Source organism: Chamaea fasciata, unplaced genomic scaffold (genome assembly GCF_029207755.1).
Source record: "Chamaea fasciata isolate MVZ Bird 193981 ecotype frontalis unplaced genomic scaffold, bChaFas1.0.hap1 SCAF_8, whole genome shotgun sequence".
In the NCBI taxonomy this organism is placed as follows: Eukaryota; Metazoa; Chordata; class Aves; order Passeriformes; family Sylviidae; genus Chamaea; species Chamaea fasciata.
The window spans coordinates 10,872,869-10,886,922 of record NW_027094093.1 but is presented as its reverse complement, the minus strand read 5'-3'; the positions used below and the strand labels follow the sequence as shown (position 1 = coordinate 10,886,922).

The following is a 14,054-nucleotide window of genomic DNA, read 5'->3' as shown; positions in this document are numbered from 1 at the left end:
TCTATAAAATGCTGATTTCCAGTCCCAAAGGCTTTTGGAGACTAACTCTGAGTAATTATGAAGCAGAAGGCCACGCACATGAGCAGTGCCACTCAGCAAATGTTGAATTGTCAATAGCGTTGTCGACACTGTATGATTTTCTTTGCAGCCTCAGCTGGGTGAGTTGTCAGGGTTCATGTCCTGTTGTGCAGTGGTGCTTTTCCATGGCTCCTCCTTCTAGATGGATGGAAATGGCCTTGGTTTTAAGCTGTAAAATGAAGAGGATTATACAAATTTGTTACTAGATATTACTGGATGCTTGTAAGAGTTCAGGGACATGTTGCATTTTGGAAGACTGTCATTGTAGGAGCAGATTGTTCTTTCAGTCAATTTTATAATTTATCAATGATTCACAGCTCAGTTATAATTATTCCCAGTGCTAATTATGTGTCAGAATTACCCAAAACACTGTATCAGACATGGCTTGCATATGCTGTGTAATCATGAAACTGAGCTTTCTACAATGTAAATTTACTGAGGGCTCTATTCCACAAATTCGTTGTTTTAAGGGCTCCTTTCTCACCCAAGCAGGCGCCAGGATTTCACCAGGATTTTCATGATAACTAATTAATCAGGGTAAGGATGTTCATGACAAGCTTTTAAACTGGTTTTATAGCTTTACCCTGTGCAGAAAAGCTTGAAAATGCTTCGCAATCCTTCAATAATTACTGTGGCCAAAAGACATCTTTGCTGATTATTGATTTATGGTCCATGAAAATTTATCCTGTCTCAGGTAAAAATGTTTTAAGACTCTATTTTTTTCTTCCCAGCTTCTGGAAAAAACGAACAATATGTTTGAGGAATCTGATTCTGCAGCTACAAAAAGTCCTTTGCATTTAGCTGTAAGTATGAGATGTGTAAAGCATTTGATCAGCATCTCCTAGAGTAGTTCCTTAATCTCTGTCTTTGAAGCAAGTTTAACTGTAGGCTTGTTTTGAGGAAGGTGGGAAGGGATGTAGGCCTAGATGTAACAAAGCCAGGTTCTGCGCTGGAATTGTTAATTAAGTTTTAGGCAGTTGAAGCTCTTGGCTCTTCCTGACTCTAACATTTGGGTAAGAAGGTGACACAGACACTTAAGTGAAATTAAATGGAAATTCACACTTGTATTTAGAACTAGTTTATAAATATGGGGCCAAAGCTTGAGCCTAGGCTTTGATCATGGAATGAGATTCTCTGATGTTCTGGTGGAGAGATGCAGTGCAAAAAAACCTGTTTGGTACACAGCAGGATGTGCGGGAAAGCGTTTAAAGCCCAGCAGTGCCCTGTGAGAATGCCATGGAGACTGGCATATCATAACAGCATCCAGCAGAGGTGGCCTCAGAGATAACAGCTGCTCCCCTGTCCCAAGAGCTCAAGATTCATGATTCCTCTTCCTAGTTTTCTTGTGCAGAATCACGGCATAGGTGAGGTTAACATGGACCTCTGGAGATCAATTCCCACCTCTGTGGTAAAAGCAGAATCAGCGAGAGAACATTTTTTCAGGGTTGTGCCCCATTGCATTTTGAATGTCTTCAGGCATGGGGAGTTCACAGCTTCAACTCTGATAATACTAACTGTACAACTCTGTGTAAATAAAAAGGATGCTCTGAGTATGACAGTGAGGAGAGGAGGGCAGGGCCCTACAAAGCTGAACAAAACGTTTCCAGTTTCTGGCACTGTCCACTGGGTTTTTGCAATGCCACCTGTGTTTGTACTGCTGGCCCCAGTGTGGCTGTAGGTCTGGAAGTCCATCTGTTTGTCCACTCTAGCTGTTCTACCAAATGATGCTGCTGGCGGGAATTCTCCATGAAATATCAATTGTAAACAACCGGTCAAGTTTGTGTTAATATTTGCACAAAAGTCTGGTTTGAGAATCATTTTTGTTTAGTTGGAGACCAGCACATGTGTAGAATTCAGCAGCAGTTACATGATAATCCATGGATCTCTCTAGTGAATCTAGTTTTTGAAGCAAGCATTTCCCTGTCAGATACTGTAGCATGTGAAAAATGAATTGCTGATTGACCTGTGCTGGCTTGACAAATTATTGCCTGAAACTTCCTCACTTTGGGTTGTACTAGAAGGTTAGAGCAAATCAAGAGTTGTAATTTCTTTTCCTAAAGACTAGGAATTTTTTAATTTTTTGGGTACCATGTAATTTGGAAAAATCCTTTCAGGTTGAAGAGAGAGTCATAAGGAATCAAACTGTGATTTCTGTTGTGTTTAGGAGACACTGAAAGGGATGGATTTTATTCACAATTTATGGGAAATGTCTTTAAAAGACAGGAGTTGTGTTCTTTACATGACACATTTCATCATTCTAGGCCTATAATGGTCACCATCAAGCTCTGGAGGTACTTCTGCAGTCTCTGGTGGATCTGGATATTAAGGATGAGAAGGGACGCACTGCTCTGGACTTGGCTGCCTTTAGAGGACACGCAGAGTGTGTGGAAGCTCTCATCAGCCAGGGTGCTTCTGTCACTGTAAAGGACAATGTCACCAAAAGGACCCCCCTCCATGCCTCAGGTGAGTGTCATTCTACCTTCTATACTTTGGTATAAACCTGGTATCAAGCAGCTATCTTTACTTACCTGCTGTTGCTATGCCCTTTTCTTCTAAAGGGAAGAACATTCTCACATGTCCTGAGCAGTGATGCTTATTTGCTGATGTTGTACATTTGAACCCTTTTTCTTCCATTTCATTCATCTTTTTTCCTCTATCCCTGTGGTTCAGTCCTCCTTCATGCAGAATCCCATATTTTTGCACACCATTACTGCTCTGCCCTTACCTGCTTGCCTCTCTGTTACCATCTACTCTTCAGAAGGTGTGATGTTTCCCTCATGACACCGTCTCTTGCTGGTTCTTCAGCCAAATAATCACTTGCCTCACTGCTTCTCCTTGAGAAGAAAGGTTAAAAAATAGATCTGGGCTCTGATTGGCAATGAAATTATTCTGGTGTTCAAAACTTGCAACCATTTGCAGTGGCAACACCACAGAAATTCACCTCCCTCCTCTTTCAGGCCTCCTCCTCCTCCTGAGCCAGCTTTGAACTTGCACTGGCTGGCAGCCTGCTCCTTTCCTCATGTGTGGGGTTTTAATTATGTAACATGCAAAATTAGCTGGGAAATGTAGACTTTGTCATTTATTTGAAGGTTATTATTTGACATGTACCTGTCAGGTAAATATGCAGAGGTGCCAAAGAGAATGTGTCTCCTCTGCTGTTCCAGGAGGGGCTCCGTACAGGGTAGCAGTGGCCTCTAGTGGGAAGGAAAATTAATACCACGTGGATAATTAATTCAGGACCAGACTTAATTGTCTTCCTGCTTATCTTTTAATCTTGCTGAAATGCACATCTATTCTGTAATATCAGTTTATTCTCTGTGTGTGATCATGTAAGTGCAACCCAGAGGCACGAGGTCGAATCGACTTATCAATTTTGTCTGCAGTACTGAAGGAAATGCTCATAATACATCCACACTGCATGCTAAAAATGCTTCCTGTCTGCTTAAACTTTGCATCAGAACTCAGCACATTTCTCCCCATGATAAATACTGATGGTTTAATTACTTGAAATCAATATATTGCTACCACAAAACTGAGCTGTGTTGGTCAGAAGCTTTCCCCGTAGCTACTTCAAATATATCTTGGGATCTGATGTAAACAAGGTGTGACTTTGTCTGGTACGTCATCACTATAGCAAAGATTTGCATTTATTTAAAAATGTGGTTATAGTGACGTAAGTTTCTAGTTGTCACAACTGAGCTGTAAAGGTTCTTCACTACTGAGAAAAGTGAATGGTAACAAAGCCTTATTCTTGTTAGCAGCTCTGCGTTAAAACATGGATCTGTTGAATAAATCTGTTGAGTAAATTGAGTAAATTTGTTGAATAGAAGATGTTATTTTAATACACATCTTTCTTACCTTCGTATACCCCCACCCCCTTTTAATTTGTTTTTTAATCACCTCCATCGGTGTAGTATTGAGTGAAACCAGTAGGAAGATTCGTTGCAGACTTTTCTGGTCCATGATGCTTTTGCTTCTCCGGCTAAAAAACATTCCCAGGCATGCAAATAAATTGATCTTTAAATTTGCAGTGAAGCAAAGTAAGTCAGGTACGTGTTAAAAACAAACAAAAAACCACATATACAAAAAGGCAAACCAAGAAAATAGGCAAAAAAATCCTACACCCAGGAATGACACACAGAAGGGAACCTTGGGCAGAACGGAAAGTAATGCACAGATGGACTGAGTCTTTGAACTCTTTAGTACAGGAAACTCACCACTGTCATGAATTTGAAAGCTTTCAGATGTGAGTTATGCATTTCGGGTAAATATCCATTAAGACAACGTTTAGAACCTTCCACTCAAGAGCTCTGTGGAGTTCTGTGGCAATTATCTCTGGAGTAAAGCTTCTACCAGCGCCTACTCTAGACAGCCTCTTGCAAGGTGCCAATTTCCATGCCGCGTTCCCTATGGAGGAGTGTTTTCGCAAGGCCTGGTGCCACCTGCTGGGAACGCGGCCTGCAGCTGCTGCACAGTCAGTGTCTGTGCTGCAATGTGCGAGGTCAAGTGGTGTCTTTTGAGAAATCAAACAGGATTCTTGCTGAATTATTCCCTTGAGTGGCAGTGTGCATTTGCACACACAGAAGGGGGCACTTGCACATGCAGCACTGTGCACTGGGAAGAAACAAGAAGGCAATGTGTGCCCATGCCCTTAAACTTGTTTGCCCTCATTCCTTCTAATTACACCGGCACAATTGCTGAACACAGAGCTCAGGAGGCCTCAAGTGCTGGATTGGATGACAGGATTCTGCACATTTGTGTCAGTAAAGGGATTTGTGGCTGGTGTATAGAACTCACCTAACGAAGTGATTCTTTTTTTCTGTCTGTCTCCATGAAGGAATAAACTTCCTCTGACCTCATAACAGGGAATTTCTTTCGCTTAAATGATCTGTTCCCTGTGTAATTTTATTGCCACCAGCCTCTCCTCTGGCTAGCCTGGGGAATCCGTTGCGAATGTTCCCCTAGTGTTAGGGTTGTGGGTCTGCTGGCAAAACTAACATTCCCTGCAAGGTCTGTAACGCTTAGCAATCACTGGGTCAGCTCTTAGGAGTTTCTGGGGGTATCTGTTCCGAAAGTCCTTTACCAAAATAATTTTAACACATCTTTGTGAACAAGGTATGAGTTCTTTTCATCCTGCTGGCAGAAAGAACAGACCTTTATTTCCCACACCCCCCTGAAAGCCAATGAATCATCAGCCCTGCAAAACTGTTTACATGTTATGTATATGTCATTACTTAGTGGTAAATAACTAAAAACGTCTTTTATTTTTCTGGGTAAATCAACTAAGATTATTTTTGGATGAGTAATTTAAATGTGATGATGTGCACCGGTTTCTCTGCCAGCATGATGTGACATAGGTGGTGTCCAAGGGTTTTGCCTCAGCCCACAGGGTGTAGGCAGTGTGAATGCATGACTTGCTGTAATAAGAACACAACATATATCTACTGAGCACAGGAATTGTTTTTCAAAGAAAATATCTGTCTCCTCATCTCATGAAAGTCTGAAGCCTTAAAGGCAGCTGACACACAGATGGGGTTCAGTGTCAGGCCCTGGAGAATGTAGTAACTCAGGGCTGGATCCTAGCAGCAATGGGTTACATAAAAACCCCAAAACAACAAAACACAAAGAACCGCCAAAATATACCCCCCCAGCAAAAACCAAACCAAAACCCCAAACACCACCAAACCCAAGTGTTTCTGATAAGTCTTATTTTTGGTAAAATGGATAAACTCAAAGGGAATTTTAGTCTCTGGTGTTACGTGCTTTTATGAATATGACATTTGTATCATTGGTCATTCTTTGCAGATTTTTTTTTCATAGCAGCACTGAAGTACTCACTTGTACAGTGCACATAAAATTAAGGAGTCTTGACAGTGTACTTCCTACTGTGTTCCAACCCTGAGCTCAAAAAGCCTTGCCTGCCTGCTCAGTCTGGGGAACTTTGAAAAGCTGTCTGCTTCAGTAGAAATCTTCTCAGTACTGCATATCACAATTTCTGTTCTACTCATTTGGGATTTTTGTGTCTAAGAGAACTAATCCTCATCTTTGTGAGGTCAAGGAGAAAACAGCTCACCATTTCACTGGCACAAGTCAAGTGAAAATTGGGGGAATATTGATCTCTTATATGGTGCGGTATTTTCCATGTTTATAAGGACATTTCTTATCCCTAAGCATTCCAGTGGAAAAGTATCTGAAATCAAACATAAGGTATTTTTCCTTTACAGTCATTAATGGCCATACACCTTGTTTACGGTTGTTGCTGGAAGTCGCAGACAACCCCGATGTGACAGACGCCAAAGGACAGTAAGTTTTCTTTGTGGGTTTTGGTTTGTTTTTTTTTTTCAGCTCTGTAATTCAAATAGCATCTCATATTTCTCACAAAAAACTACTTATTTGAAATACTGTATTTCCTGCCCTTCTCCTCACAGAATTTGGCAGAGATTACAAAGTACACATTCAGCTGATGTAAGCCATGTGGAAAGGACTAATCATTAATCTTAGCCTCTGCTTCATACTTTAAAAAATCTTTTAAACAATCTTTTATAGATGTTGAGGGCCAGATTCAATAAAAAATGAACAAGCTCCTGAGATGTTTCTCTAGAGTCTTTTTCTTTCTAAAACATTACTATTCTAGGGTTTATTTGGTACATAGACTGGTGCAGTGGGACACAGTGTTTATTTGAGATGACACATGCATCTGAGATGTTCCTACAAAAACTTTACTGCTTGTTAAATCACAGTTACAGAGGGAGAATAAGATATATTTTTAAACTGAAAATGTGAATGGTTTATGAAACTCATTTGGGATGTCTGGAACATACAGTGTTGTACAAATAATGACTGCACACTTAGTTTTAAATGGTATTAGTCTGCCTAAAAATAGATGGAGAATAGATCTCTTTCAGAAACAAATGAAAGGTATGTTAGTCCAAACTGTAGCTTGAATATTTTCCTCAGATCCCTTCATCCCCTTTAAGCAACTGTGCAGCATCTGCAAAATAAATACTTTGGGTCATTGTCATCTTGGTAACTAGCAGGGACATGCGTGCACAGGACTTAGTATTGTAAAACTCGTGTGTCACTGGAGGTGACAGTAATTGTAGGTTATTAAGAGAACAGATTGTCTTGAATGGTGTTGCTCTGTAAACTGCTTACAAGTGGGCTTGTTACTATTTCAGTCCTGGCAGTTGGTTGTTAAACATCTTAATAATTTCATACAAAAGGTCTTCACTCGGGTGTCATATGAGTATGGGGAAAGAACCAGGTTCATGGGTAGGAGTGGCAAGAAATGCAGGGCTTCCTGGTTTCTCTTTCTCTGTGTGTTAGCAGGGACAAATAGTATGCCATTTTATAGCTATGACTGCTCTGGTTTTCTTTTTTTTCCTAGAACTCCACTAATGCTTGCCGTGGCATATGGGCACATTGATGCTGTTTCTTTATTACTTGAAAAAGAAGCATCCGTAGATGCAGCTGATCACCTGGGATGCACAGCTTTACATCGAGGGGTGACTTAATTTTTATAATCCTTTATTAATTGTTTTGCTGTGACCACAACTCACTCACTACAGGGATATTTAAATCTAGAGAACACTGTAAATTATTGGAAACATGACCAAGCATAACGTATGAGATGCAAAGCAAGACAGATCTGCTCCTAGTAATGCTTTGCGTTTATTTCACATTTGAATTAATTAATTAGCCAAAATAATTTTTAGATCAGTTGGGGTTTTTTTGTCTCTAAACACTTTGTAATAGCAATCATTATTCTTGTAACTGAGCACCTTAAGAATTCTGAAAATAATTTCTTTGAAAGAACTGGCCAGTACTTACTTTCATTTTTCCTGGAATGGTGCAAGTCCCGTAAGATTTTTTAGAGGCAGATCTAATCTTTTCTAGTCCAGCTTGACTAAGCTAGACTTTCCTAGCTAAGTCTAGCTTCTTACCCAATGTGGAGCTGATGCAAGGGATGGTATTTATACAGAACTTTATGATAACTGCAGTCAGCAGTTCAGCAGGTGAGCAAAGGGGCTCTCATCTCTGCCTGCTGAATCTCATCCACACCATTTCACGTTCACAGGCATCAATCACATCCCATATTTCCGGGGCAAGAATCTGTGTTATGTCAACCTCTTTACTCATGTCTTTGTTACCAGATCATGACTGGGCATGAAGAATGTGTTCAGATGCTGTTAGAGAAAGAAGTCTCCATTTTGTGTAAAGATGCCAGAGGCAGGACACCTCTGCACTTTGCAGCAGCTCGGGGTCACGCCACGTGGCTGAGCGAGCTACTGCAGGTGGCACTTTCCGAGGAGGACTGTAGCCTGAAGGACAATCAGGGCTACACGCCCCTGCACTGGGCTTCTTACAATGGTAAGGCTCTCCTGGGGCAAGGCTGGCCTCAGCTGTGGGGAAACGTGGTGGAGGAGCTTGAAATGAAGAGGCAAATGCTCCCTGTTTGCTGTCTGTAGTTAGCATTGATTTTGTGCACCCTTCAGTTCAGAGGCCAGGGAAATTCCAGCAATACCTCCCAGGGACTTTGTGGCTCTTTGCTCCAAGTCACAAGAAGCCAGGATGAAATTCTGGTTTTGTTCATGTCCATGCTGGAATTCACTTCTGTGTGACCAGGAATGCTCCTTTGAGCTCTTGGTGTGAGAGACCATGTGAATAGATGGATATTCTGAACTGAACTGATTATTCTAAACTGGATCATCTGAACTTGTTGCTTAATATAAGGATAAAGCTTCTCAGTATTGACATTTAAGCTTTGGATGTAATGCAACATACATGACATCACATTAAAAAGAGCTTTTTTTCTTTCCTTTTTTCTCAGTAAATGCTAATATTAGCCCAGATCTCTCTCGCTGCTGCCCTGAAATTAAAAAATCCTCTGATTTATCACATAAGAGCTTATATACACATTGTGTTCAACTTTGAACTTTGAAGTGTTGAATTCTAACCTGTGTAAGCCTAATATGAATTAAGTGAACTGCCTGCTTTGTGCAGCACTGAAATATCTGCTCTCTCACAGGTCATGAAAACTGCATAGAGGTACTATTGGAACAAAAACTTTTCCACAAGTTCTATGGTAATAGCTTCTCTCCATTGCACTGTGCCGTGTAAGTAGAAATCTCCAGTAACAACTGCATGTTGCTTTAAGAAATGTCTGCAGAAAGTAGCATTATGAGAATAAAGCAAGCTTTTTAGGAAATTATTTGCATGAGCAAGTGATTTTAAAGCTGATCACTTGAAATAAAATTCTTTGTGGCTGAAACATTTCAAATCAGAATCTCTAGTAATAGCTTTGAAAAAAAGGTCAGTATTCCTATTATTTTAAATGAGTATGCAATTCTCCAGCCTCTTAAAATGTGTGCAGTTTAAACATGTGTGCAAATTTAAAATGAAAATAGCTTTTAATCCAATGTGGAAGTGTGTTAGCTATACTGTGTGTCTATTACTGTTAGTAAATACGGTTCATTTTCATAAAGAAATGAGACAAATTAACAAAACCCAGAAAAAGTATTAATGGAACACATCCATCAAATCAGAGTACTAAATGTGTGAGTTGAAAGAGATGTGGGTTTCAGTACATTAAACATTAGAATAAATCTCTCTTCATTTAAGTGTCTATGACTGAGTGCTTTCCAGGCTCAGGTGTGTTTAACATACAGACTAAGGATTTTAAGATATTAAGGTTATATCTTAGCTTTTTTTTTTTTGGACTTTGAAATTACCTTTGTGCATAGTGAATTGAGGATCAGCTTTGCTTTAGAGGTAGAAATCCATCGTAGCAGATGCGGTTTGGTTAAATGGAGAGATGATGAATATGCAGAAGTGTGACTAAAAGCATTAAGACAAAGGCAGATCAGGGTAACTCAGAAATAACCACTAAGAAATATTAATGGGAAGTGAAGTAAACCAATATTGGAAAGTGAAAAAATATGTAGACTTGACCTTGTGAAAAATGTATTTTCTTTGGCAGAATCAACGATCATGAAAACTGTGCATCACTACTCATCGGAGCCATCGACACCAGCATTGTCAATTGTGAAGATGACAAGGGAAGGTAATAGTTTCTTGAACAAATTGCATTTCATGACTCCATTTAGTATTTTTCATAGTTCTTTCTGAACCTCTGGCACTAATCCTTATCTATTATGGTTGAGCTAAGACTTGTCCTGCTGACTCTTTCAGACAGCAGTTTACAGCACAGCTAAATGGTGTCTCACTTGAAGCAAGAATATGAAGTATTCCATGTCAGAGTACATATGAAAAAAATATAAAAGAAATAATATTTTGTTTGTTTAGAACAGCTATGGCTATAGGCTGTTTCCCTGCGCCTGTTTTCTTTGTTAAATGTTTAAACACATTTATCTTTGCTAAATGGTGTGATACTATGTACACACAGAAAAGTATTTCATTAATAGTTTTCATGTTATGTTGGCAGTCTCAGGGCACACAGCTGGGAATATCTATCCAGCAAAATAAAACTATTACAGCAAGAGATGGGTATTCAGCCCAATCCTTCATTGGTCACATTGAGAATCTCCTCACCATATATGTATATATTTAATTAAAATTGCTGAAATTCTAAAAACTGAACACTCATTCTTTTCTTTGATTAAAACAAATTTAATACCCTCAGTAACAGTGATTACTTAATTCTGTGAGGGTAAGAGCATCTCACCTTTGCTAATAAGGAAAACAGGAGCAGCACTGAGCTGGGCTGTGTACCAACTACCTTTCATCTCTAGTAGTCACCCTTCAGACCCAAAATGCCAAAGAGCCACAGCGAATGAATTCCAGTGTCTATGTCTTGTAGAAACTGATAACCTTCAAATTGAATTCTTTCTGCCTTTTATAGTACTGCAGTTATCTGTGGCTTGTTGCTGCAGTATCTTCGACTACAATTCAAAATATTTTAATTTTTTTAAATAATGGATCTGTTCTTTTCTGACAGTCATCCCCAACAGAGGCTTGCTTAAAAAAAAAGGTAGAATAAGGACGAGGCTCTTCATGTTACACAGTATGCTCTGTTAAAAAAAATAGGCTGCTAATACAAGATTCTTCTCAGTATAATATCTCCATACTATCATATCCACCCTTGGAGACTGGAAATATTATTTAACTTACTTCAGCTGCTGCTACCACAACCTTCTTATGGTAATAACTCGAATTTGGTAGGAAAAAAAATAAGATCTCTTGCAGTCAGCGGTTTTAGGGGAGGTGGGGATACTGCCCTTCCTTAGCACAAGCTGTGTGCGTGTTGCTCCCCAGGACGCCCCTGCACGCCGCAGCCTTCGCCGACCACGTGGAGTGCCTGCAGCTGCTGCTGAGCCACAGCGCGCAGGTGAACGCCGCCGACCGCGCCGGCAGGACGCCGCTCATGATGGCCGCGCACGGCGGGCACGTGGGCGCCGTGGGTGAGTGCAGCCCTGCCCGCCTGCTGCCCTCTGCCCCCGCGGTTCTGCCCCACAGGGCATCCCTGCCATCCTGGGGAAACCCAGCAAGGAAAACAGATTATGTGGACAGTATCCTTCTGTAAGAGGATAGCTGTCCATCCATGAAAAAATGCTACTTCTTCTTCTTCTCGGCAGTCTTGGTGAACATTTGCAATAACAAAATTGAGTCTTACTTCCTCCCAAGAGCGCTTTGTAAAGAGCACAAAGGCAGTAGTAATTTTATGCTCCTATTTACTTCCTTGATTTTGAGGAGCAGTGAAGCTGCATGTGTGAAAAAGAGTATGTAACCTTTTTCTGTCCTGTCTTACAGGAAGCCCCGTTCGTGAGAAGGCAGCCATCAGCAGCTGCTTTTTCCAGGCTAGACTGTGTGCCACAGGCACACAGATTGGGGACCTTATGGGCTTCCAAGAATTCCTTTTCCTCTAGCTGCACCCCAAGTTCTTTATATCCCCTTAGTCCTGTCAAAGCAGGATTTACAGTTGTTCTTAGGCAGAGGTGATTCAGGCAAAAACTGCTAATCTGCAAATAAGGAAGTTCATAAAATTAAGATCAATATATGTTTGACAGTTTGGGGCACCACAAACGAGCTGTTAGCTCGGCATTTGCTTGCTGATTAACTGCACAGGATTAATCTGTTCTCATTTGCTAATTTCATGATTATAAGGCTTACATCATATTAAGACTTAATTGATTAGCATCTATACACATGTATATTGAAACAGAATTTTTTTTCCTCTCTTTTGACATGTTCATCTGTCCATTGGGTTTGTTCATTGATTTGTACTCCATACCTCAGACTTTTTGGTGAACATTGCCAAGGCTGACCTGACATTAAAAGATAAGGAGTTGAATACATCTTTGCACTTGGCTAGCAGTAAAGTAAGTTGAAGACCTGTCTGTGCTTTTATTCTCATGAGTCTGTGTGAATATATGTGTGTGTTTATGCTCCCAAGTGTTTTCTGCAATGGAAATGTGGTGGTCAAAGTTGTGAAGAGAAAGGGAAAGTTGTTCCAAGCTTTTTCTCTAGTCTGTTTAAGTAATGTACTTTGAGAAATAGGGATGGCTCTTACGACAGCTGAAACATAAGTAAGTGACACTAAGCGAAGTAAAGGAAACCCTTTAAGGTTTTACCAGATAATCTCACTGTAAAAATGATTAACAGGTTCAGTAACAAAGAAAAATAAAATTATTTTTTATTAATCTCCAATTCTTGTGAAAGGAAGGAGTCCAAAATTTTCCCTTGATGAAGCAGGTGTGCAACTAGAGGTATTGATTAGGTGGGTGATGGTGTCTCTTCCTAACCCTTCTTCCTCTTAATTCCAATATCTACTGTTATTTCTGCAAGACAAAATGCCCATAGGATTCCCTCTCCTGGGCCTTTTCTGCTCCTTTGCACAGATTGGGTTCCAGTGTGATCATATTACTCCAGTTTCTGCAGACACATGAGCCTTGCTGAACTCTCAAGGTCCTTCAGGCAGCTGTTCACCTGCCAGGACTGTAGGCTCAGCTTCTGCAACTTGCTGTGCTGAAACAGGATCAGAAATAAGGCCTGGCTCTATATTATTCCCAAAGTTCCATTGTTAGAGCTCTCTGACACTGAAGAGGTTTTGTAGTAGCTTATTAATAATACAGAAAGGCATTTAAATACCCATAAAGTGTGGTACTCGTTTCTGAGATGAAAGCATTCTCTGTCACTGTGCAGTTCTGATAAATCATCCACTGAACGCTCACTCAAGAGAAAACACAGCATTCTCTGAAAGCTGAGGAAGTGAATTCATATTTAATGAATGCAGGGTTGAAAGACAGGTGAATGTCTACATTTCTAAATGTGCTAAAACACCCCAGCAGTGGTGGTTCACAAATGGTATTTCAAGACTCGCTTAGTTCACCTTCTGCACAGCCTTACTGAGCAGCATGTTTTGTATTTCAGGTTGATTTATTAAATTTCACTTTTATTATGTAACATTTCTTTTGCCTCAATTTCAATCTTCTCAGCAAATTAACACTTTTGGGTTTTTTTTCCCTGACTACAGGGTCATGAAAAATGTGCCTTGTTAATACTTGACAAGATCCAAGAACAGAGCCTTATTAATGCAAAAAATAATGCATTGCAGACGTAAGTATAGCCTGATCCTCTCAAGTTCCGTTGATTTACCAGAATATTCCACCTTACTGTTTCAAATTCATGTCTCAGATTACTTCATAGAACAGTAAAGTTAATTCCTGGTTTTTTTGAATGCTTTCCCTTGAAAACAACCCAAATTGTATTGTATTCTCACTTTTAATTTTGATTCTGTTGATGCCATTTCTATGCATGATCTGGTGGAAAAATTATTTGAGGTCATTTATTTGAAGACTATATCAAAATGTCTATCAATCATGTGAATGTCTAAGTATACCTCTGGCATTTTCTAGCTTTTTGAGCTTCACCTTAAATTTAAATAATTTATTTAGCCTTACTTAGACTTAAGCTGGTGCATTTAGTTCTCAGAAGGTTTTTTAGGTGATATTTTATGC

General features: G+C 40.0%; 1 protein-coding gene across 8 annotated transcripts in view; it reads left to right on the top strand.

Annotated features, from left to right (window-relative positions):
• ANKRD44 (ankyrin repeat domain 44) overlaps positions 1–14,054 on the top strand; it is a 131,474-nt gene that overhangs the window by 109,794 nt on the left and 7,626 nt on the right. For all 8 annotated transcript variants that reach the window (XM_066189632.1, XM_066189629.1, XM_066189627.1 and 5 more), the window contains 10 exons: positions 810–881; positions 2,340–2,541; positions 6,303–6,381; positions 7,466–7,583; positions 8,232–8,448; positions 9,107–9,194; positions 10,058–10,141; positions 11,353–11,498; positions 12,334–12,416; positions 13,571–13,653. In XM_066189632.1, the coding sequence (XP_066045729.1) occupies positions 810–881; positions 2,340–2,541; positions 6,303–6,381; positions 7,466–7,583; positions 8,232–8,448; positions 9,107–9,194; positions 10,058–10,141; positions 11,353–11,498; positions 12,334–12,416; positions 13,571–13,653 (1,172 nt within the window). The remainder of the gene's footprint in view (positions 1–809; positions 882–2,339; positions 2,542–6,302; positions 6,382–7,465; positions 7,584–8,231; positions 8,449–9,106; positions 9,195–10,057; positions 10,142–11,352; positions 11,499–12,333; positions 12,417–13,570; positions 13,654–14,054) is intronic.